General features: G+C 45.0%; 6 protein-coding genes and 1 non-coding gene across 9 annotated transcripts; 2 read left to right on the top strand and 5 right to left on the bottom strand.

Annotated features, from left to right (window-relative positions):
- Nucleotides 1-735: 735 nt before the first annotated feature.
- Nucleotides 736-4,139, top strand: LOC100832847 (UDP-D-apiose/UDP-D-xylose synthase). Its single transcript, XM_003565107.4, has 9 exons — nucleotides 736-1,119; nucleotides 1,233-1,325; nucleotides 1,417-1,524; nucleotides 2,568-2,682; nucleotides 2,771-2,904; nucleotides 2,995-3,096; nucleotides 3,187-3,279; nucleotides 3,358-3,493; nucleotides 3,585-4,139. The coding sequence occupies exons 1-9, from the start codon at nucleotides 835-837 to the stop codon at nucleotides 3,698-3,700; spliced, it is 1,182 nt and encodes a 393-aa protein (XP_003565155.1). The 5' UTR covers nucleotides 736-834; the 3' UTR covers nucleotides 3,701-4,139.
- Nucleotides 4,140-4,489: 350 nt separating this feature from the next.
- Nucleotides 4,490-6,662, top strand: LOC100836745. The gene is made up of 2 exons (XM_003565120.4): nucleotides 4,490-4,835; nucleotides 6,324-6,662. Exons 1-2 carry the CDS (start codon nucleotides 4,620-4,622, stop codon nucleotides 6,435-6,437), a joined length of 330 nt encoding a protein of 109 aa, XP_003565168.1. The 5' UTR covers nucleotides 4,490-4,619; the 3' UTR covers nucleotides 6,438-6,662.
- A 178-nt stretch (nucleotides 6,663-6,840) lies between these two features.
- On the bottom strand, nucleotides 6,841-7,796 carry LOC106866160. The gene is made up of 2 exons (XM_014898910.2): nucleotides 7,642-7,796; nucleotides 6,841-7,513 (listed from the first exon to the last, which is right to left on the bottom strand). Exons 1-2 carry the CDS (start codon nucleotides 7,656-7,658, stop codon nucleotides 7,123-7,125), a joined length of 408 nt encoding a protein of 135 aa, XP_014754396.1. The 5' UTR covers nucleotides 7,659-7,796; the 3' UTR covers nucleotides 6,841-7,122.
- A 1,841-nt stretch (nucleotides 7,797-9,637) lies between these two features.
- On the bottom strand, nucleotides 9,638-9,720 carry TRNAL-UAA. Its single transcript has one exon. It is a non-coding gene; the product is annotated as a tRNA-Leu (tRNA).
- Nucleotides 9,721-10,188: 468 nt separating this feature from the next.
- Nucleotides 10,189-16,752, bottom strand: LOC100837173 (BTB/POZ domain-containing protein FBL11). 3 transcript variants are annotated; one of them, XM_014898168.2, is made up of 19 exons: nucleotides 16,481-16,752; nucleotides 16,242-16,368; nucleotides 15,761-15,896; nucleotides 15,597-15,646; nucleotides 14,877-14,965; nucleotides 14,688-14,793; nucleotides 14,476-14,512; nucleotides 14,216-14,352; nucleotides 13,235-13,778; nucleotides 13,043-13,126; nucleotides 12,854-12,934; nucleotides 12,538-12,683; nucleotides 11,725-12,063; nucleotides 11,392-11,632; nucleotides 11,264-11,319; nucleotides 10,913-10,993; nucleotides 10,715-10,759; nucleotides 10,558-10,626; nucleotides 10,189-10,446 (listed from the first exon to the last, which is right to left on the bottom strand). In XM_014898168.2, the coding sequence occupies exons 1-19, from the start codon at nucleotides 16,726-16,728 to the stop codon at nucleotides 10,273-10,275; spliced, it is 2,790 nt and encodes a 929-aa protein (XP_014753654.1). In that variant the 5' UTR covers nucleotides 16,729-16,752; the 3' UTR covers nucleotides 10,189-10,272. The 3 variants fall into 3 exon arrangements, with proteins under 3 accessions (XP_014753654.1, XP_010232862.1, XP_014753655.1); XM_010234560.2 differs by having other exon boundaries at nucleotides 12,854-13,126; XM_014898169.2 differs by having other exon boundaries at nucleotides 11,392-11,521; nucleotides 12,854-13,126.
- A 168-nt stretch (nucleotides 16,753-16,920) lies between these two features.
- LOC100836864 lies at nucleotides 16,921-18,437 on the bottom strand. The gene is made up of 2 exons (XM_010235315.3): nucleotides 17,946-18,437; nucleotides 16,921-17,854 (listed from the first exon to the last, which is right to left on the bottom strand). Exons 1-2 carry the CDS (start codon nucleotides 18,217-18,219, stop codon nucleotides 17,115-17,117), a joined length of 1,014 nt encoding a protein of 337 aa, XP_010233617.2. The 5' UTR covers nucleotides 18,220-18,437; the 3' UTR covers nucleotides 16,921-17,114.
- A 1,509-nt stretch (nucleotides 18,438-19,946) lies between these two features.
- Nucleotides 19,947-21,443, bottom strand: LOC100836552. The gene is made up of 2 exons (XM_003567471.4): nucleotides 21,098-21,443; nucleotides 19,947-20,825 (listed from the first exon to the last, which is right to left on the bottom strand). The coding sequence occupies exons 1-2, from the start codon at nucleotides 21,336-21,338 to the stop codon at nucleotides 20,101-20,103; spliced, it is 966 nt and encodes a 321-aa protein (XP_003567519.1). The 5' UTR covers nucleotides 21,339-21,443; the 3' UTR covers nucleotides 19,947-20,100.
- Between the last annotated feature and the right edge of the window lie 34 nt (nucleotides 21,444-21,477).

Genomic DNA, 21,477 nt, shown 5'->3' with positions numbered 1-21,477 from the left:
ATAAAAAAAAGATCTAACCGATGTTGACACACCTACGTGTAGCTATAGTTAAGTTTTATCCCCATGCAAATGGGAGAAAACAAAGCACTGTTATGCACGCGCCGTACATTACTTGCGTTCTAATTGGATCCGATGAAAAGAACGGGCGTATGTTTTGCTCTTCTGGGTAAAACTTTCTTCATGCTTATAACGGTAGGTAGATGAAGCGAAAGGGGTTTATTGGCCCTATAACGGCTTCGCAAGGCCGTCGAGAATGCCGAGATTGTCGAGAATGCTACTAGGTTGCAAGAACAACTTGGTACCTACGGCCGTTGCCACGAAAAGGAGCTGCCACGAGGTTCAAAAGAAAAGGAGCTTCCATTTGAAACTCACTTTCTCCATGACTCTAATTGTAGTAGAAGAAGATCGTACACGGTACGTGCCACTCATGGATAAGAGAGAAGAACGAGATGCAAAATGCAAACCAAACCAAATCCAACAAGATGACTCCCAAGCAACCAAATCAAACTCAAAAATCAAGAAGAGAAAGAAAAAAAATACAAACGAAGAATTTCAAAATGATGATGAAAGAATTCAAGAGAGACCAACCAAACAAACCAGAGAGAGAGAGAGGGAGGAGCCCACACAGCAGTGGATCTCGATCTGAGCGGCGGGCCCGGCCTCTGTTTTTTTTTTCTTCTTTGCCCCACTCCACTCTTCGTCATCATCATCTTAAATAGCACCACCCTCATCTGCGCCCACCGACATCGCCTTCTCGGAACCCCAAATCCAGCACCAAATCCCAAATCCCCCCCGCCCCCACGCGCATTCCCGTCCCCGGATCCGGCGGGGAGCATGTCGTCGTCGCCGGGGAGCCTCGGCAGGACGGATCTGGACGGGAACCCCGTGGCGCCGCTCACCATCTGCATGATCGGCGCCGGCGGCTTCATTGGCTCCCACCTCTGCGAGAAGCTCATGGCGGAGACGGCGCACGTCGTCCTCGCCGTCGACGTCTACTGCGACAAGATCCGCCACCTCGTCGACCCGGCCCCGCCCCACCTCTCCGGCCGCATCTCCTTCCACCGCCTCAACATCAAGAACGACTCACGCCTCGAGGGCCTCATCAAGATGGCCGATCTGGTCCGCGCCGCCATTCCCCTCCCCCGCATTCCTCTTCCCGCACTTGATTTGATTTCGACGAGCTACTGACGAATTTTGTTTCCCCTTCATCTTCTCGGTTTGGATCTGCGAAGACGATCAACTTGGCGGCGATCTGCACGCCGGCGGACTACAACACGCGCCCGCTCGACACCATCTACAGCAACTTCATCGACGCCCTCCCAGTGGTACTCTACTGACTCTCCCCCCTTTCATTCACGCAATTATTCTCGCTGATTTTCGCCCGCCGAATGTCTCAGTGTCACGTGTACCGTGCAGGTCAAGTATTGCTCGGAGAACAACAAGCGCCTCATCCACTTCTCCACGTGTGAGGTCTACGGCAAGACCATCGGCAGCTTCCTCCCCAAGGATCACCCGCTCCGCAAGGTGATGATGCCAAATTTCTGCTGCCACCCTTGTGTCTGTATGCATTTGGATGTCACATTTTTGTGGAATGTGGTAGCATCTGAACTCTGAAGTAGCTTGACCTTTTTTGTGTGGATAATTTGGTAGTATCTCAACTACGAAGTGGGTTGACCTTCTTGATTGGTCGTTTGGTTGAATAAACAAAGGGATTGGATTGAGGTGGAATGGATCTGATGCAGGTTGCTAGATTATGATTGTTCAGCTGCAATTATTCTGTCTTTAGTACTGTCCTTCATATAATAGGTTGGGCTAGATTTGGTGTTAGTTGGGAGTGGATTTTATAGTTGAAGAATGTTTGGTTGTTGGCTGGCACTGGGATAATGTCTTGTGATGGTTGGTATGAAGCTTATGGAGTGTATTCACTAGCCAGGAAGAGCGGAGTTTGACTGCATAGATTAATGTTACAGTTGCTTTCTTCTTACGTTACTCATTCCTCAATGTGCGTTCTCATTCCTCAATTTGCGTAGGTTGTTCGTTACCATTTTATGGCAATTTCCAGGGCTAGTTGTATGAGAGGACGTGCTGTCGTATGACATAGTTTATCCCTTTTCTAGCTTGACACTGATTGTTTGTTCAAGCTATGTTAATGCTTATGCCTGTCACTGCAATTGGTCTGCAAGTGGATATAATTATTTAGAAACCACGCTATCATAAGGAACTGTCCTTTTCTAATTGCATTTTGACAGGTTAGTTCAGTTGGATCTTCAGCATTTAAGCACTCAACTAGCGACACCCTTGCCTTGTAGTAATTAAACAATAATTTGTTTCATTTCCCTTGACTTGCCAATTTAAGGAAGATGTTATCTGTTGTTCCCAGGAGAAACATTTGCTATTCATGTCCTCAAATTTCATCTTTCAGGCAATACTATACTCAGGCTAACTGTAATGAAAATAGTTTGGTTGGAGAGTAATTTGTTTGCTTACTATGTTGCAACCACATATTCATTTGTTCATATTTGTCTGTTGTCTGATGTTGCATCATGTGCCTTTCACCTTTCAAACAGGAAGCTGAATTTTATGTGCTGAAAGAAGATGAGTCACCCTGCATTTTTGGTCCAATTGTGAAGCAGAGATGGTCCTACGCATGCGCGAAGCAGCTTATTGAGAGGCTTATTTTTGGTGAGTGGAGTTAAGTTGTGGTTAATTTTGCCAGTAACGACACTCTAAACTTCTCTTTGTAACCATGGACATTTTGAGTTTCTACCAGCTGAAGGTGCAGAAAATGACCTTGAATTCACGATCGTGAGACCTTTCAATTGGATTGGGCCAAGGATGGACTTCATTCCTGGAGTTGATGGTCCTAGCGAGGGTGTTCCTCGGGTTTTGGCTTGCTTCAGTAACGTATGTAAACTGTTCCCTTTTTCTGGACGAATACCTTTATTGCACTATTTCAGTCGTTTTACAAGGTATACGATACCATTGGATTTGCAGAATCTCCTCCGCAGAGAGCCCCTGAAGCTTGTTGATGGCGGCGAGTCCCAGAGAACTTTCGTTTACATCAAGGATGCCATTGAAGCTGTTCATTTGATGATTGTATGTATATTCTGTTTATCTTTGGTTCTGTATTTTTATGCTAGTATTTATCACATCAGTTGAACTTAAATCCCTGCCTTACTATCAAAGGAAAACCCTGCTCGAGCCAACGGCCATATCTTCAATGTTGGGAACCCCGACAATGAAGTCACCGTTAGGGAATTGGCTGAAATGATGATAGAGGTATGCCATTGATCCGGCGGCAATTGTATTCTCTGTTACCTGTGTCTGTTATGTATCTCACACTGCCTTCAACTGCAGGTCTATGCTAATGTCTCAGGAGAGCCACCACTGGATGAACCTTTAATCGACGTGAGTGCGAAGCAATTCTATGGTGAAGGATACGATGATAGTGACAAGAGAATTCCCGATATGACCCTAATCAACAAGCAGCTAGGTATCACTCTCTGCAATAATAGCCTGTTTCTCGCTTCTGTCTGTTCTCTCCAACCAGTATCTAATGCCCAAACAATGCTGACTAACTGCAGGGTGGAACCCAAAGACCCCTCTCAAGGACTTGCTGGAGACGACTTTGACCTACCAGCACAAGACATACAAAGAAGCCGTCAAAAGGCAAATGTCACAGGCGACAGCGTCGAGTTAGAAGGAACATGTCGCGATTCCGGATGCGGCGATATATGTTACAAGCTTATGTAGAGTCACGGTCACAGCGGTTGGTTGTGATCTTTCGCAAATCTGGATACGCATACTCTAGTATGATATTTTTTGCGCCTCTTAGAGTTACTCCCTAGATCCCTTTTTATCTTACCCTAGATTCCGCGTGCCGTGTAACGGGGCAAAGCAAAGGGGATTACCTATATACCTGTGGCAGAGTTGATGTATTCCATTATACGATTTGGTAGCACCTCCCGTGCCATTCTTTCCTGCTGGTGAGAGCTGTTCTTGTTCAGCATAGATACATGGTTTCGATCTCAGTTCTGTCAGTTTTAGCACATAGTCTCTTTGGTTCCTTTGTCCACAGAACAAGTATTGACATGATAAAACCAGATGGAATGAAACCTAGTTGTTGGAGGTTGTGCAAAGTTGACAAGATGCATTTTTTGGGCTTTGCTTGATGATGATGCTTGCTCAGAGGTTAACTTTTTTGTGGTTTGATTAATCCATTATGTACTCTTGAGTTCGAAAAATGAATCAAAGGAAGCAAAAGCTAAAAAGACCAGATATTTTGCACCCGTAAAAACCCGTGTACATATTTGGTTGCTTTGCTGGGAAGTGCTCGAAATTGCTTATGTATTTTGCCGTAATAAACAATCAATCAAACAAAAAGGTTGGTTAGCCAAAGGATAATTTAGTAAAAAAAAAGCTTGCTTAAGCACTTGAAAGCGAAACGAAGTGATTATTTATCGTACTTTTTCGCTTATTCTTGTTTGCTGACGCGCTCTTTATCAAACTCTTGGCATCTCACGACTCACGAGAGAGAGAGAGATAAGAGTGTTTGGAGCCGGACGGAGAGGGAGAGCGCGAGCCGCATCGCCTCAGTGAGGAGCCGGCCGGAGGAGGAGATGGGCAACGTCGGGAGCGCGCCGGAGGAGGAGGGGTCGAAGAAGGCGGAAGCGGAGGGGCCGCCGTCGACGGTGCGGTTCTTCCCCGCCGCCGCGCAGCACAAGGCGAGGCAGGCGCCGCCGATCAAGCTGGAGGAGGAGGAGGGCGTGGCCCCGCCGTCCGCCGGCGCCGACGCCGACGCCGAGGAGACCATGGCGCCCCGCAACCTCTGGCAGGTAAATTACGCCCCCTCATCCCGTTCCCCTCCTCGCCATTTGCCCCCCCACGGCGGAACTGAAAACCCCACCCATAAGGCCGGAATCCATGGTAGGCGCTATCGTGTAGTCAGTTCATCCGATTCGTTGGGCAGAACCAAACGAATTGACGCAACCCTCGTGCTGCTCCGCAGTTGGATTTTTGGGGGATTGTTGCTGAGGGCGGCCATTGTGGTTTTCCATCTGAGAGATATCCACAGTGAACTCAACTGACCTGAACTGGATAACGGGAGATTGTTAGCTGGCCTGGCCTTGGGGCACAACATTTCTGTCTGCATGATGATGAATTTCGTAATGTTACTGTCAGGATGCAAAAACCAAATTTTTAAAAAAAATCAGAAGTGTTTGTGCTACATAAGCCATCGATTCTCAGTTTCCACTATGCTGAGATCTTCTTTCAAGATTTACCTGTGAGTGCTCTGAAACATATTGCAGAAATCGGGAGGAACTTTGCGTCACGGTTTTAGAGTGTTTTAAAAATGTACCTCAGAGTGCTGGAAGCTATCAACACACACACCTAAACTAATTCCTATTGTGTTGTTTTCTGAACTTCAAAACTGGAGAATCTTACTGCCTCTACTTTCAAAGCAGAGAATGGAAAGTCTAATGTTGCTATAGTACAATTTTAAGTTTACTTGGTGATGGGTTTAGCAACCACAAACCACTTTGTTTGAGGCCACCAGATTTTTTTTTCTCGAACACGCCGAGCGGCGTGTCTTTTCCATTAAGAAGAAAGCACAAGAAGCGTTCTGCCACAGAGAGAACACGTCTATCTTGGATGGTTCTGTGAGGTATCTTGTGTTAGGTTGCTGCTTACCACATAGAGAATTATAGTTTTAATTTCATGAATGGAGCTTTGATTTTGTTCATTTAGTTGACGCATAGCATATTATTCTTTTCGATTAAAAAGGAGAGCATGCTATTCTTTTCTGCCAATTGGTTTCTCCAGTCTTAAGTTTGTTCAGATAAATCAGTACAGCCAATCAGAGAACCCTACTTTTGTTTCCTGTGAATTCCCGTTGAAAATATTGCTGGAATGTCTGATATTGTGATTCCTCATTCGGCTCCTCGACACCATGTATTTCTGCCAATTAGTCTTCAGAGAAATCAGCACGTCCCATTGGAGAACCCCTACCTTAATATTTTCCTGTTGAAAATATTGCAGCAGAGTGCAGAATCTATAACTGTGGTCAATCTTCATCCCTGTCAGATACTCCCTCTGTTCCATAATTCTTGTCTCAAATTTGCCCAAAAATGGATGTATCTATACCTAAAAAGCGTCTAGATACATGTAATATTTCGACAAGAATTATGGGACGGAGGGAGTACCATGTAATCTTCAAAGAAATCAGCACAGCCAATCGGAGAAACCCTGCATTTATTTTCTGTGGTTATCAGATGGAAATTAGTGGTACACCACCTGATCTCTTGGTCTTGCTACTCTTGTAGGTGTATGCGCTCGGAGCATTCATCATCCTGCGATGGGGCTGGGCTAAGTGGAAGGAGAGCAAGGACAGGGATGATGACTCCCCGGATGATCAGTCACCTGGCATGTCATCCTAAGGTTTTGCATTCCAGTCCGAAGGATCAGTAGCAAACAAAGATGGGTGTCGTTCTGCGGTCACGATGAACTTCTGTTTGTAGATTAGTGGCGACGATGAGTTGACGATGTTGCACCATCACTTTATCCATGTGATGGGCGATTTTCTTCCCATCATTGTTGCTGTGTAACTGGATAATGTGTATTTTGCTCATGATTTTGCGACAAAGCAGATTTGACTTGCTTCCGACCGTGCTGTTATATTTCTTCGTGTTTCTAATACTCCTAGTTGTGCTGCTGTGTGATGATGAATGTGCTATGCTGAACACTCTGCTTCAAATATTATGTTTAGGAAATGAAAACCCAAAGCTTAACATGTTGTCCCAATAAAAGTTGTAAGGTGATAATGCATACTGAAAATGGTTGTTAGAGTTCCAACTATGATCAACAATTATAATCCAGGAATATATGTTGGTCATATCATAGAAAATCGGCACCATTGTCCTCTGAAGATTAATTCCATTGCCCTCACTTTCTTTCTTTCTTTCTGAAACATTCATATTCATAAAAAAAACACTTCCTCATGATTCTGATTTCACAACCACTATCAAATCAAAACATTAAAAAGTACGATGATCAAAACACAAATTATTACTAAGAATGATATATTTCCGCTGACACGAACGAAAACTACGGTTCTTGTTAAAATCAGATCGCGTCTTTGCCACCGCAGCAGCAGCACCAGAGGACGAACCCGGCGAGCATGGCGACGCCGAGGCCCGTCACGGCGGCGCCGACGGCGGCCATGAGCCCCACGCCTTCCGCCGCCGCCTCGGGCGGGAAGGCGGTGAGGCCCTTCGCCAGGTCGAAGATGCCAACGTAGAGGAGGAACATGATGACGAGGAGGAACGTCATGACGGCGCCTCGCAGCCGCCGGAGCTCCTCCTCCTCCTCGTCGCCGCCCGCCGCCGGTGCCTCGCCGTCGCCGGAGATCGCCGGCGTCTTCTCGGCGCCGCCGCCACCCTCGAGATCCGTGTACTGTGCTCCTCCTTCTTCATCATCAGGCTCGGCTCGCTTCTTGGACCGGAAGAAGCTGTCTCTGCAGAGAAGGGCGGATTAAGAAGGAAGAGATCTGTTAATTTGTTCTGAAATTAGGAAAGTTAAAGAAGGCTGCTAGCTAGCTAGCTACAAGATGAAATTCTGGATCGGTCTCTTGTAATAATGTACCTAAAGGACTTGGCCATGGATGAAGAACCCCAGCAGAGTCAGGAGAGATGGATCGAGGAGAAGATAGATTACCGAGACGAGACTAAACCAGCAGAGAGAGTTGGCTGGAGAGGATTAGGGGAGTTTGTTAGTAGTAGTAATTGTTAGGAGTAATAACAAACTATAGATCTCGTAACAACCTGCGGATTTGAAGAGAGAACGTCTAATACGATTATTAACTAATTATTCGTGCAAATCAACGTGCATGCATGTTTTCAACGGCCACGATCGACTTTGCACGTACTCGATCGTATGATTGTCCGCTATATAGGATATCTCGATCTACCGATAAATGTCCGCTTAATGCGTGGGCGTTTACGGCGTTCTGAAGCTGGATTCAGTCAGCGATTGCTTGCTGCCTTGCTTACTCTTTTTTTTTTTTGCTTACTCTTCAATGTTTTTTTCACGAGGCCTTTTAAATAGGCTACGAGATTTAGGAGCGGACATTTTTTGGATACTATAAGTGCTATTTCGTGTTACGCGTGCGCCGTTTTAAATAGCGTTTTATAACAAGAAAGACTCGGATATATAGCCAAAAAATATATGTTTCGGCATAATCATTACTAAAAAGGTTCCCTAATGATAATCCAACATAGATTATGAGACATAGTCACACAGGCCAACAACATAGCATAAAATACTTGTTCCGATTCATAGAAAAGGGACCAGCAAATTGCGCTTCATCACGACGATAAACAGGAAGCAACTTCTTTTCCTTCTTCCTAAGGTGTGGGAAACTCGCTCTCTTTCCTTTTGATCAAGCAATGCTCCTTGTGATGCACCTCCAGGTTCATCATCTACTCTCCTTGTTCAACTTCAACTTGTCGGTCGCGAGCTGGAGGAGCTGTTGCCGCCCCCCAGGAGGTTAGCCAGGTGAAGGTTAGGGATCTCGCTCTAGCGTGTTAGGCATTAGGCTAGGTCTGAGATTGAGAAATTTTTGGCCTATTCGGGCCTTGAGGCCGACGTGGGTACTATTTTGACGAAAAAAAAAATTAGCGGCGTTATAACTTCTAACGCACTCCACGTATTTCCTCCGTTTCATAATTCTTGTCTTCAATTTGTCTAAAAATAGATGTATCATTTTTTAAAAAGTGTCTGCGTATATGTAATATTTCAACAAGAATTATGTAACGGAAAGAATAGTATATTGTTTTCTTGACCAAGGATTACTCCCGTCGAAAAGTGAAGGAAAACAAGATTATCAGAAGGTCTCCGAGCCACCGCAGTAGCAGCACCAGAGGACGAATCCGGCCAGCATGGCGACGGCAACAGCCATCGCGGCGGCACCGCCAGCGGCGACGAGCCCCGTGCCTTCCGCCGCCGCCTCGGGGGGGAAGGCGCGGAAGCCCGCCAATAGATTGCAGATGCCAATGGTCGCCATGAAGACGATGCAGAACATCCAGAGCAAGACCGTGCGGACGTCGGAGCTTCCATCGCCGGCTTCTCGCCGCCCTCGAGATCCGTGCACTCGGCTCCTTCTTCTTCCTCCTCCTCCGGCTCGACTTGCTTCGTCGACCGGAAGAAGCTGTCTCTGCAAAGAAGGAAAAGAGATCAATTCATTGTTCTCAAAATTTTGGAGGAAAAGAAGGCTGCAGCTACAAGATGGAGGATTATTTTGGGATTGTGATCGATATCTTGTACGGTTGTACCTAAAGGACTTGGCCATCGATGATGAACCCCAGCAGAGCAGTCAGCAGAGATATGAATCAAGCAGAAGATTACCGGGAGATCTTGAGAAGCTAGAGAGGACATGACTTAAGTGTGGGTTGGGCACAGAGGATTGGAATTTGGAGGAGTTTCGATTAATTATTAGGAGTAGCAAACTCGATCTCGTAACAAACCTGCGGGTTTCAGAGAGGACGACGGTTATCAAGGATGCACGTTTTTAACAACGAGAATTGGATTAGATAACTATACTCCAAAATGTTGCAAAAAGGGAAGCGACAATTAAAATTAGTGCTGGCTGTGGGGTTCGAACCCACGCGCACTTATGTGCAGAAGATCTTAAGTCTTCCCCCTTAACCACTCGGGCAAACCAGCTTGATTTGCTCAATGTATTCGCGCAATATATTTATATATTGAGTTTATACGGCGCCAAAGGCTTCTTATCCATGTACTCCGTATCTTTTTATAATTTTAAGAAATCTAAATGGCAAATGATTCTCCTTTTTGTTTCTGTTCACTAGCCATTAACCGAACGTTCATGAGATGGTTCTATTATTATCTCATCATTATTGTATATGCATTTGCGAGGGTGATAGTATATTATGAAAGGCTTTGGAATTGGATTTCATTTTGCAATCATCAGAATATGCATGGTTGTAAGATTAATCTGTGTAAAGATTGGTTTCGTTGTTATCAGGATGCTTGGTTGTGTTCTCTATTTGTGAGGTGCTGTCAATTGTGGTTGTTACATAAGTTTATTTTTCTATTCCTTTCGTGTGAGTTTTCTTTTACTCTCCTTGTTCTACTAATCGGATTTGACATCTCTACAAGCACACACTGAACTGACTAATACGTTTTTCCATCAAACTGAATGCTCCATGCTTTAAAAATAAAACCGTTGCTTCAAGATATATTAGTACTAATTAGTTACAGTCTTTCTTGCACTACGGTGGTTCTGAGCTGCCTGCTGGTCCACTCCAGCACTATGGTCTCCTTGTGCACTGGCTTTGAGGAGGACACCTCTCTGTGAAGCTCGAAGCTCGACCTCGCCGCCTTGCATCGGCTCATCCTCACACTCCTCAGCATATTCCCCTCCGGGTTCTTCGGAAAACAATGGCGAAACATGTTAGTGAAAATCGTCTTGAGTTCTAATCGAGTCGGCAACAATTGCTTTGTGAAAATCTTTGGGATATGATATATGTATATGCTCACGTTCGGGGTATCGTAGCCTCCTTCAGAGGCATCGCAAAGGTCCAGTGCGAGCTTCCTTAGGAGAGGTAACTGAGATCAAACAGGGTTCTAGTTACAAGTCACAGATGGTGCGAAGACTGAGTGGATTATGGATTATATAGAAGGTGGATGATGATACCTCTCTCATAGCATCTGTTGTGACGCTTCTTCCAATACCTCGACCCTGCAATTATCAGGATTTAGAAGAAAAAAATGATTTGTGGAGTCTGAACTGCTTTAAACCCACTTGTTAGCACATTCTGATTCTTGCAAGTTAAAATACTTGTTTCTTGCACGGGATTGGATTGTAATGGCTGAATTGAACTGCAATACTCACCGTGTGCCGAAGTAACACATCTTCCAAAGCTTTACAATTTAAAATAAAAGAAACACCCTCAAGTGTTATCTGACCACATTCCTGTATATCAAACAAACATGACGTCCATGAGAGATGGGAATTTTAGATGATGTGTACAGTTTCAGCAATACAATAGTATTCAAATTTGGCAAGAAAAATACACTTATGAAAATAAGAGAGCCTTTTACCCCACCACTAACAAACCGTAGTAGTTACCAAGATATTAGAACTGAATACGACAAATAATAGCTACAGATATAAAGTACCCAAATATAGATATAACCCATACGCCCCCATGATTTATTTATTTCACAGTTAGTTCATGCATACCTCAAGGTGTAAACATGCCAAGTTTGGCCACCCAGACGAGATTATCTCTTGAGAGCCTGAGGATCAAGAAAAACACAAATCAACAAAATGACAAATAATCCACACACTGAACTTGAAAGTAAACTTACTTGAGTCGAGGAGTTTGCAACCAGACAGCGCAAGTTCAACTAAATTACAGTTCTGTATAAGAATTGTCAAATCATCATTTGTGATCCATGGAGTAACCCACTGGAGCCGTAATATCCTTAACGCTGGTGCCTTCATTTGAAAGCTAAACGAAGTTAAACTGCCAAGGCAATAGTGGAGGCAAAGCACCTGAAGATTTATTGAGGATTCCAACAGATTTCTTACAATTTTGTCAGAGATTACCTGGATGCAACCCATATAAATATTACACGGTGAAAAACACATGTAATTCTATTATTTAGCAGTTTAGCACATAGTAAAGAGTAGGGACACACCTGAAACCTAAGAACCAAAGACTCGAGAAATGGGCAAATCTCAGGAAGAGCATGCAGGATATTCTCTGGTAATGTTGTGCCAAGGCCAACTGTCATCTTCCTTATTTTACTAAAAGAAGGCATAAGGTCATTTAGTCGACTAGGGCAAAATGCCCGGCCCATTTCGACATCCTCCAAACAGCAAGTGTCGGTTATCTGCTGAAGAAAATCTCCGTACTTGTTACCGCTCATGGATTTTACCCCACCATGTTGAAACAGCAGGTTACGACATCCAACTGTTTTCAAGCAGGTCAAATTAGAATTTCTTCGTACAATTGGTGCTAATGATATCATAGAAACCTGGAATTTTTATGGCAAAAAATTAATGAGCACTGCATACCAAAATGAGCATGATGATTGTTTGGCATAAGAATCATAGAATTGAAGAAACATGAACTAGCACCAACAGTTCCTAAGTTTGTCCTTTGCAGCCACCAAAACAGCTAAGGTGATGGCTCTCACTCAAATACAGAAGCAAAAACCTCATAATCGAAATCCTATAATTCCATTTAACTCTTGGAAGAATAATATACCAGCTTGCTAGATAGCAATAAGTGTTGTCTAGTTCAGTATGCGTACCCTTTGCTATGCTAGTCACAAAAGTAGCGTTCATCTTGAGCTTCAAGATCAGTGCAAGTTCCAGTCTAAGCAAATGTAGTGTTTGATTCATTTTAAATTGATAAGTAAGATTACATAATTAGGATAATCAATTTTCTGACAAAATGGTGCCAAGTGCATTGAACAAAAAATATAATTCAAGCAATATAATCATACCACAGTCTCTGAAATATCAAGGTACTCAAGAGAAGAGCCGACAAAGTTGCAAAGAGCACCATCTGTAAGCGATGTTTCCTTCAAGCATAAGGACTTCACGATATTCATATTACTCATTAGCTGGGACATCGCATCATAACTAACACCTACAAATGGATAAATTCATATTACCCAGATTTGTCATGCTAAGCTACTGCAGATAAAGTGATAGAATCCTAGAAACAAAGAGGACATCATACACCCCGTGTCCGAGAGAATTTATTGTTGATCAGCTGTGGAGGAACCTTGGATATAAAACAAAATGTATGATGTTTACCTTTGCAGCCTTCCAGATGTAGTTCTTGCAACCTAAAGGCCATAACATGAGAACTTTCATCCTTGTGGTCAGTAAAGTTGTCTGAAGATTCAAACGAGCATAGCGTTTGAACTGAGTGATTTCCAAAACAAGTATAAGAAATAATCATTGAGTGGATCTGTGTACAATTCATCAGTAGTGTAGATATACCATCATCTGTTAACTGGCAGCAATTTTTAATGTTTATATAACACAGGGAATTTGTCAGCAGGGATATCTCCAGCAAGTTCTCATCTGTACATAAAGACACGCATGCACACAAAAAAAGAATCAGTTACAAGATCGCAAATGAACATATGAATAATTTGAAAGCAAGAAATAATAAACAAACTTTTCCCTTACCAGTAATATCATTTCTGCCTTCCAATGTCAATTTTGATATATTTGAGAAATCTGGATTTATTGGGGTCTCATATATCAGACTTTGCATGTAATAGCTAGACAAATTTGGATTCATTTCACGTCGAACTTCAAATCTAGAAGATATAACTGAATACTTGGGTAGTACAACACTCGTATCAATAGCCAAATCAACTTCTTTAATCCATGGACACCTCAGGAACAGATATTGCAAATCTTGAAACTGAAACTGCAAACAATATGCAGCTCTGAATGTCCTTAATTCTGGAAATGCCAACTTCAACCAGTCAATTGCTGCACCAAAATGTACATTTGGACATTTTGAAAGGTCCACCGTGTGTACATTTCTAAATGATAAGGTTTTAACGCCCTTCTCCAGCTCATTGTAAAGCGCGAAACTTCGATAGTCAACCTGGCTGTATGAACTTATTATCCTTTGCTTAAAAACAGCATCCAGATCAGTGGGGAGCACTGATATGTACAAGAATTCGGTAGATAATTGTGAACATCCCGAAAGTACTACTTTCTGCAAAACAAATTCCTGATGTGTAAAAACTATGCAGAGTGTATGATTCGTTCCAGATAATACATGACAAAAGGCAAATTTTGCAATGCAGGATAAGACTAAGTCAATTGTCAAAACAAAAATATAACAGAACACATGAAGATTGTAAAAATATTTATTTAAACTAATGCTTTTCGAAAGTTCCATATCCCATATGGTGGATCCTATGTATACAAAAGTAAAGAATACAATTTTATCCAATTTCCAGCAGTTGATCAGACAAAAGTAATAATAAGGCAGTCAGTCAAACATGGAAATGTAGGACCGGTTGCGGCCAATTTGTGCATCGGTGCTCACTTAAAAAAAAAAACTATCCACACATCTGTGAAGCAACAAGAGGAAAAGAACCAACCAGAACAACCATGAATGCTAGAAGATTCAATGTAATATAGGAAAACCTTGGAATATTCCGTTATGCGAATACGGTAACTTTCCATGTCGTCATCAGCAATTGCACCCAGTAGTCCTTGTAAACGGTCCTTCAGCATATTAAGAATCATATTTTTTCCCAATTCAACCCAGTTTCTTCTTGTCCCTAAAGTAGGATTGAAGAGTCAATACATAATGCATGGAAGGGAGATGTGGAGGACATGTGACATAGAGAAAGATCAACCATGACAACTGCATAACATAGAGGATCCAAATCAAAGATGTCTACCTGCTACATATCCCAAAGGTAAAAGGCATACTCTAACCTGCGGAAAAAGTTGAAACAAAAAATGGCATACATAAATATACATGACCAGACATTTGGCAAACTCATGCTACTGCAGATTTGGGTGCATACTGAATAAAGATGCCAAGGTGGCCGCATGGGTTTCATGCTACATGTCAGGTAATAGTTATCAAAATAGTTTGCAGAAGGTGTACCTTGCTAAGAAGGGAGAGTTGGCTATCTGATGTGTTGGGGACTAGTTCACAGGGCTGCATACTTGCGGAAACCCAATACAAAATTGCTTCACACAATTGTGTTTCACTGGAAAATGCCAAGTTTTCAGCAGAAAGAGGTAGCAGAATAATCTGGTTATGGGAAAACATCAACAATGCATAAAAACAAACCTATCCACAGTCAGTTGAGGGCATTCAATGGTAGAACATAACAGATCGTAAGGTATTTTAACAAACGACCTCCTGGAGATAACCTCTACCTGCATGGATTCACAAAGCAGTAATTACAAGTGAGCAACATCTCAAGCCAGGGAGATAACCATTGAAGAACTGAATGGCCCTATTTTGACAATGGATTCGCATCTGCACTTCTACTCGACTAGTAATACACCTCTAGACAAACAGTAAGTTGGCCTTGCTTCGGTTAAACAACATAATTTCTGCCAAACCGAGAAGGCTTTTCAAAAACAAAGTCGGATAAAGCATGCAGTGCTTCAATTAAGAAAGACCACCCCTAAGTGTGACCTAAAGCAGCCCTTGCCCAGCTGACCCCTCTCACCCCTGCCCGTCCCCCAATAAAAAAAGGATGGAATTGCTTACAAACAGATATGTCGGTATTCTCCGTAATGACTTCAAATTGGTGAGCCTTTTTGTGTAAAAATGAGACATACTTTTAAAAAAGAACTCATGAACAGTGATACCCACATTGACATGTTTTAGGTGACTCAAAAGTGGTAGGTACTTGATGCTTTCGAAATTACAGATGTAACAGGACAAAAATGACCATAAACTGCTAGTGGAATAAGCGATGCATGAGCATATTAATTAAGCAGAAAAAACATTTGAAACAGATATACAGAACCACATTTCAATGTAGTATATTGTACCTACAAAATTCTGAGCTAAATATCCTGGGCACACGTCTTCAACAAAACTAATCCCTGCAGCCATATATCGGAAGTCAGCAATCATACTTTCAAGTATTGTATTGACTAGATTTTTTGTTAAGAATAAAATGTGTGGGATGACCATTCCCAAAAAAAAAAAAAACTCACCGTGCTCTTGAGCAAAGTACCAGACCTCAATTATGAAATCCAATGGGAGCAACATGGAGGAACTTTGAGATCCCATGGTTCTCAACCACCTTTCACACTCCACTAGAAGGCTCTCAACAACAAGAAACAGAGCACCCTGAAAGGATAATGCATTTATCACACATTAGCAACTGATCTTCGCAGACCATGCATACACCCATGTTAATACAGCTAGCTAGGCGAAGCCAAAAGTGAAGCATTGAAGTGCCGTCTAAATGGTCACCTAGCACAAGCTTTAAGCTGGACCAAAGGATATTTGGTCCATGCTCGCACTTATAAGAATATCCTTTGGTCCATGCTCACACTTAGACGAATTGTCCTAAGCATGGAAATCTACTTGTAGTAGTAGTAATAGGTACGGCTAAGAAGAGGGAATCTAAGCTACTGATAAGAACAAGGGATCCAGAGAAACAAGCATAGACAGCAGAATCGCATAGAGTACCTCCAACAGCGGGATGAAATTCTCATGCGTAATCGAGAAGCTCGCGGAAGGCTCGAACAGGTACCGCAGGACCTGCACGGCCGCCTCCAGGTCGCAGCTGATCTGAACATATCCTCTGCCCGACTCACTGCAGCAAACAAATCAGACAAGATTCAGCTCACTTGCTTGGGGAATTCGTCGTCCCAAATCGCAACCTCAGTAGGTCTGATTAGTTAGCTATATCTATTTATCTCGCTGACCTGAAGCTGCCGCCGAGGAGGGCACGGAAGTAGGAGGAGCTCTCGACTAGCCTGCTCCGGCCGGCGCGGACGGCCACGGTCGGGTGCGGGACGGGGTGGGCGAGGGCGGAGACCGGGATGGGGATGGGAGGAGGTCGTGGCGTGGAAGGGGGAGCGTCCTCCGTGGAGAAGGTCGATGATGGCGATGCGTCGGTGATCTCCAGGACCACCGCGTCGGCATCGCCGTCGCCGTCGCCGGCGAGGGACATCGTTTCGCTGGCTGTGGGCTGGACTTGTTTGAGTTGTCAGGGAGAGAAGCCCACGGTTTATAACTAGCCGACTGGGCTGGAGTGGGCCGGTCTGGGCCGGAGTTGAGATCGACATACAATACAGGCCTAGCCCAGGCAAAACCAAGCTATCGTGAGACGACGTAAGAACGATGAGACCAATTTTTGTCAAAATTACAAATCGATTGTATTCATTCAATCAAACTGAAATTCAGCTCCTTGCTAACATATTACAGTAGTACTATATAGTATCGTCAATTATTTTGACTGGATTAAAAATTACACGATCCTTGTCGATTTATTTCATGGCACAGTGCTAGCCCAGCTCGTCCGTATTTTTATGCGTATATGAATGGATCGATTGGCGTCTACGAGGCAAATGTCTCGATGGCAGCGCCAGCAGTGCCACGGCGGAACTGGGAGACGGCGCAGTCGGTGGAGAAGAGGCCGGCCGAGAGGTACTTGGGCGCGCCGCCCATGATGGGCATATTGGCGGTGACGTTGACCTTGGTGACATAGTTGGGGCGGTAGGTCTGGCCGAGCACGCCATCGACAAGGTCGGTGAGGGCGTGGAACTTGAACCCAAGGTCAAGATGCACGAGGCTGTCCTTCCCGGTCTTGCCGTAGCGATGGACCCTAGAGTCCTCGTCAGTGATGGGCACGGCATTGGCCGAGATGCTGAACACGCCGTCAAGCTCCACGGTCACGGTGTTGACGGTGTCGGTGCGGGTGACGGAGAGTGCCGGCACGGCCCCGGAGACCCACCGGGCCTTCTTGGCGGCCTCCACCTCGACCGGCTCGCCGTCGAGGGCGATCTGGATGTGGTCCTCGTCCTCGTCCCACTCCACGGCTCTCCGGGCGCCGACGTAGAGGCGGTGTGGGGCGCCACCGTCGTCGGCACGGAAGGTGACCCCGAGGGCCTGCACCCACGTGAAGTCGCGCTTCATCTCCGGGTTGTGGTTGCCGATGAAGTGGGCGTTGATGTGGAGGCCCTTGTCGGAGACGATGCAGAAGTCCTTCTCCTTCTTGCCGTGGAAGTAGAAGGTGTTGCCGTCGCCGCCCGTGAACCTCGGGTCCCCGCACGACATGCCCGGGAACAGGTCGCACACTGCGCTCTCATCCATGTTTAATAATTGTGTTAATGAAACCTGGAGCATGTCTTGTAAGGAGGCAGGCAGGAAGGATATATATATGCTTACTGCAGAAGGTCATGCAGTAGCCGCAGAAGGTGATGCACTTGTTGGGGCAGGAGTCCGGGCATGAGACGACGCAGCCTGGCGCGCCGTTGTCCGTGCAGGTGATCTCGTATTTCCTCTTGCTGAACTTGCCCATGGTCACCGTCTCGAACTTGCCCCCCGCCGGCGGCTTGCTGCCCTTCTTCGCCGCCACCGCCATCTTCGGTTTCTGCCCCTGCGCCGAAGCCAGCGCCACCACCATGGCCGCCACCACCAGGAAGCACACCAGACGACGCATCTTAATTCGCCGCCGCCGTCAAGCTAGCAAAATATATGCTCCACAATTGTTAGCTAGCTAGATATGATGGCTGGGGTGTTGTGGCCTGGGCTTGCTGTCTTCTTATGGGAGCTGATGATATGATGGAAGGACGGAGAGAAGAGAATGGGTGGATGGATTTTAAGCTCGTATAGGCGCATGGGAGGGAGCGACGACTTGTTTGAGAGTTGAGAGGCCGGCGGGATGACCGGAGGAAGCCGTAGAAGCTGGATTAAGGGGAGGATCGATTATGGCTAGTGTGGGAGCTAAGTGGCGTAGGGGAAGACAAAGGTACACTGATGACAGAGAATTACATGCGTATATTAGTTGGCTATACTAGGTAAAATTTTGTAAAGAAAAAACATGCGTAGGCACGCCATGCAATATACTCCCTCCATTTCACAAAGGTTGGCGTATTTTGTTTCGTTAAGACAAGACTTTGACCAAAAATTATACTATTAATATGTAACATATACGATACAAAACCATAATTATTAGAAAGAACTTTTAAAGACGAATCTATTGATATAAATTTCATGTATGTAAAAACACATATTAATAGAGTTATCGTTGGTCAAAGTCTTGTCTTAACAAAACAAAATACGCCAACCTTTGTGAAATGGAGGGAGTATATATTTGCTGGAATGAATTGGTCCGGCAACCACGTGCATGTTACCGGGCGCGTGCGTTGCGTTGCACGCATCCAGCTCTGACTCTGAGACTGGGAGTGAGCTTAATTGCTAGCACGGCAGGCGTTGACCTATGACAACCCTACACAAAGTTGTACTCGCTTTCCAGCTGTGGAGATGGAAACCCCAATTAAACGAAAGTCTTACTCCTTCTTTCCCATATTAAGAGACACATATTTGTTCAAATATAGATGTATCTATACCTAAAAAACATGTAGATATATATGATAAAAAATTATTTAATATGAAACGGAGGGAGTATATGTTACGAATTGCTAGCTGCATGCAATGCATGGTGCGTGCCCCGGAGGAAACAATATATACGCATGTCTCTGCATGCCTGTCTGTCTGTACGTGTATGTATGAAAGTCAGCATGTCTCTCGCTCTCTTTTTTTGCGTGTTTGTGTAAAAGTCAGCTCAACTTGTTGGCAGCATGCATGTCGACTCTCGCCGGCACCGGTTGCTACCTAGTTCGGCTCTATTGCCTTGCAGTGAGATCGTCCAGACGGTCAATGGTCAACCAACCCGCACATGCATGCATGCATACTCCTCCGTGGCAACTTTTTGCATGCACACACGATCAAAGTTTTGTTTTTGTTTTTGCACGTCCCGACAAGTTGGGCTTCACCCGCTGGGAACATGGGCCTGGCGCGCACGCACTCACCAACTCAAGAAGCGGAACCAGGCCGAGGCCCGCATGCGTCTGGCCCAATAGAGGCCCATGCCCAGTCCTCGTGCAGCTTCTTCACACGCAACGCAATGACATTCTCGACCAAAAAAAAAGACGCAACGCAATGGACAACTTCTGTTGTAACACTCGCCTTCTTTCTTAAAAAAAAACATCATGCCAATTTTCTTCACAAAATTGTATAGATTTTTATGCAAATCCACGTCACTTGTTTTGAAACGGAGGATGTATAACTTTGTACTAAATCTGAAACACTCATTATGAATCGGAGGAGTGTACTATAACTTGTTCCATGCATATATAAGATACATCGTATTTTCAATATAACTTATAAGAGTGAAAAAGGGCGCGCAATTGCTTTTTATTGATTCTCTCGTAAGCCATTGACAATGATTTATCCCTTATTTCTAGGCCTATACATCTTGATTAGGCCAATCCCTCAATAACATCAACACGATGATGTCTCTTTAGCAATACGGAGTAGTTTAATTGGCCTTGCTAGTGACCATGGCGATTCCGGCAGCGGTGCGGCCGAACCTAGAGACGGCGCAGTCGGTGGCGAAGATGTCGGAGGAGACGTAGCTGGGCGCACCGCCCATGATCGGCATGCTAGCGCTCACGCTGAGCTTGTTGATGTAGTCTGAGCGGTAGGTGTGGCCGAGCACACCATGGACGTCATCGCTGAGGTCGAAGAACTTGAACCCAATGTCAAAATGTGCAAGGCTGTCCTCGTCCGTCACGCCGTAGTTGTGGATGCGAGAGTCCTCCTCCGTGATGGGCACCACTTTAGCCATGATCTCAAACACTCCGGCGAGTTGCACCTTCACACCGTTGACGGCGGTGGTCCGCGTGACGGTCAACCCAGGAACGACGGTTGACTCCCACTTCTCGCCAAACTCGGTGGGGATCTCGATGGGTGCGCCGTCAAATACCATCTCGAGGCGGTCGACATCATCGTCCCACTTGACGGTCTTCTGGGCACCCATGTAGAACCGGTGGTCGGCGAAGCGGACGCCGAGGGCCTGGATCCATGTGAAGTCGCGGCTCATGGTAGGGTTGCGCTTTCCGATGAAGTGGGCGTTGATGTGGAGGTCGGCGTCGGAGACGATGCAGAAGTCCTGGTCCTTCTTGCCGTGGAAGTAGAAATTGTTGCCGTCGGCGCCCGTGAAACGCGGGTCGCCGCATGACATGCCGGGGTAGAAGTCACACACTTTGATCAAGACAAAATTTAATAACAAGAATGTCAATATGGATCGGCACATATTCTAGCTATCTCATGTTAGTAAAATGAAAGAATATATATATTAGCCATCGGTTTCGAAATATCTATACATCTGATGATGAGTTTGTGCTAAGTCAAATTTTGTCAATTCTGGCCGATTATGTGGATTTTTTTTACCAGTGCCCGGGACGCCAAACAAACACAATATGAAAGTATACTTGGGAATATGTAATATAGAGTGATACTAATAATATACTTACTGCAGAAAGTCTTGCAGCTTGGGCACATGACCATGCACTCGTTGGGGCAGCGTGAGTTGCAGGTCTCCACGCATGGCACCTGGTGGTCCTTCTTGTCGTCGCAGGAGAAGCCCTGGTTCCTCTTCCCCGGCTGGAACCTGTGCGAGTTCGACGGCAGCGCCGGACGCGGCTGTGCGACGGCGACGCCGGCGAGCACCACCACCGCAAAGGCGGCTAACACGAGTTGCCGGACGCCGGCCATCTCTAGAGCTAGCTTAATTGACACGGCTAATTCAACAATATTCAGGTGGTCGAACTATGGGCCGGATCAAGTTGCAACTCTCGCTATAGAGCTAGCTGCATGTGTGGTGAGATATGCATTTCGATGGTGGCAATTACAA

This window comes from Brachypodium distachyon, chromosome 2, assembly GCF_000005505.3.
Source record: "Brachypodium distachyon strain Bd21 chromosome 2, Brachypodium_distachyon_v3.0, whole genome shotgun sequence".
Taxonomy (NCBI): domain Eukaryota; kingdom Viridiplantae; phylum Streptophyta; class Magnoliopsida; order Poales; family Poaceae; genus Brachypodium; species Brachypodium distachyon.
Note: the sequence above shows the minus strand (reverse complement) of the source record. Positions and strands in the feature narration are given on the sequence as shown.

Bases quoted from the DNA above. Each gene is read 5' to 3' on its own strand.
- LOC100836552 (XM_003567471.4), bottom strand. From the start codon at position 21,338: ATGGCCGGCGTCCGGCAACTCGTGTTAGCCGCCTTTGCGGTGGTGGTG. The intron at 20,826-21,097 runs GTAAGTATATTA...TCTTGATCAAAG, and splicing joins AAGCTGCAAGACTTTCTGCA to TGTGTGACTTCTACCCCGGC.
- LOC100837173 (XM_010234560.2), bottom strand. From the start codon at position 16,728: ATGTCCCTCGCCGGCGACGGCGACGGCGATGCCGACGCGGTGGTCCTG. The intron at 14,966-15,596 runs GTAGGTACAATA...GAATCCATGCAG, and splicing joins GATATTTAGCTCAGAATTTT to GTAGAGGTTATCTCCAGGAG. The intron at 14,513-14,687 runs GTACACCTTCTG...CTTTTTCCGCAG, and splicing joins AACTCTCCCTTCTTAGCAAG to GTTAGAGTATGCCTTTTACC.
- LOC100836864 (XM_010235315.3), bottom strand. From the start codon at position 18,219: ATGCGTCGTCTGGTGTGCTTCCTGGTGGTGGCGGCCATGGTGGTGGCG. The intron at 17,855-17,945 runs GTAAGCATATAT...ATGAGAGCGCAG, and splicing joins CTACTGCATGACCTTCTGCA to TGTGCGACCTGTTCCCGGGC.
- LOC100836745 (XM_003565120.4), top strand. From the start codon at position 4,620: ATGGGCAACGTCGGGAGCGCGCCGGAGGAGGAGGGGTCGAAGAAGGCG. The intron at 4,836-6,323 runs GTAAATTACGCC...CTACTCTTGTAG, and splicing joins CGCCCCGCAACCTCTGGCAG to GTGTATGCGCTCGGAGCATT.
- LOC100832847 (XM_003565107.4), top strand. From the start codon at position 835: ATGTCGTCGTCGCCGGGGAGCCTCGGCAGGACGGATCTGGACGGGAAC. The intron at 1,120-1,232 runs GTCCGCGCCGCC...GGATCTGCGAAG, and splicing joins TCATCAAGATGGCCGATCTG to ACGATCAACTTGGCGGCGAT. The intron at 3,494-3,584 runs GTATCACTCTCT...GACTAACTGCAG, and splicing joins CCTAATCAACAAGCAGCTAG to GGTGGAACCCAAAGACCCCT.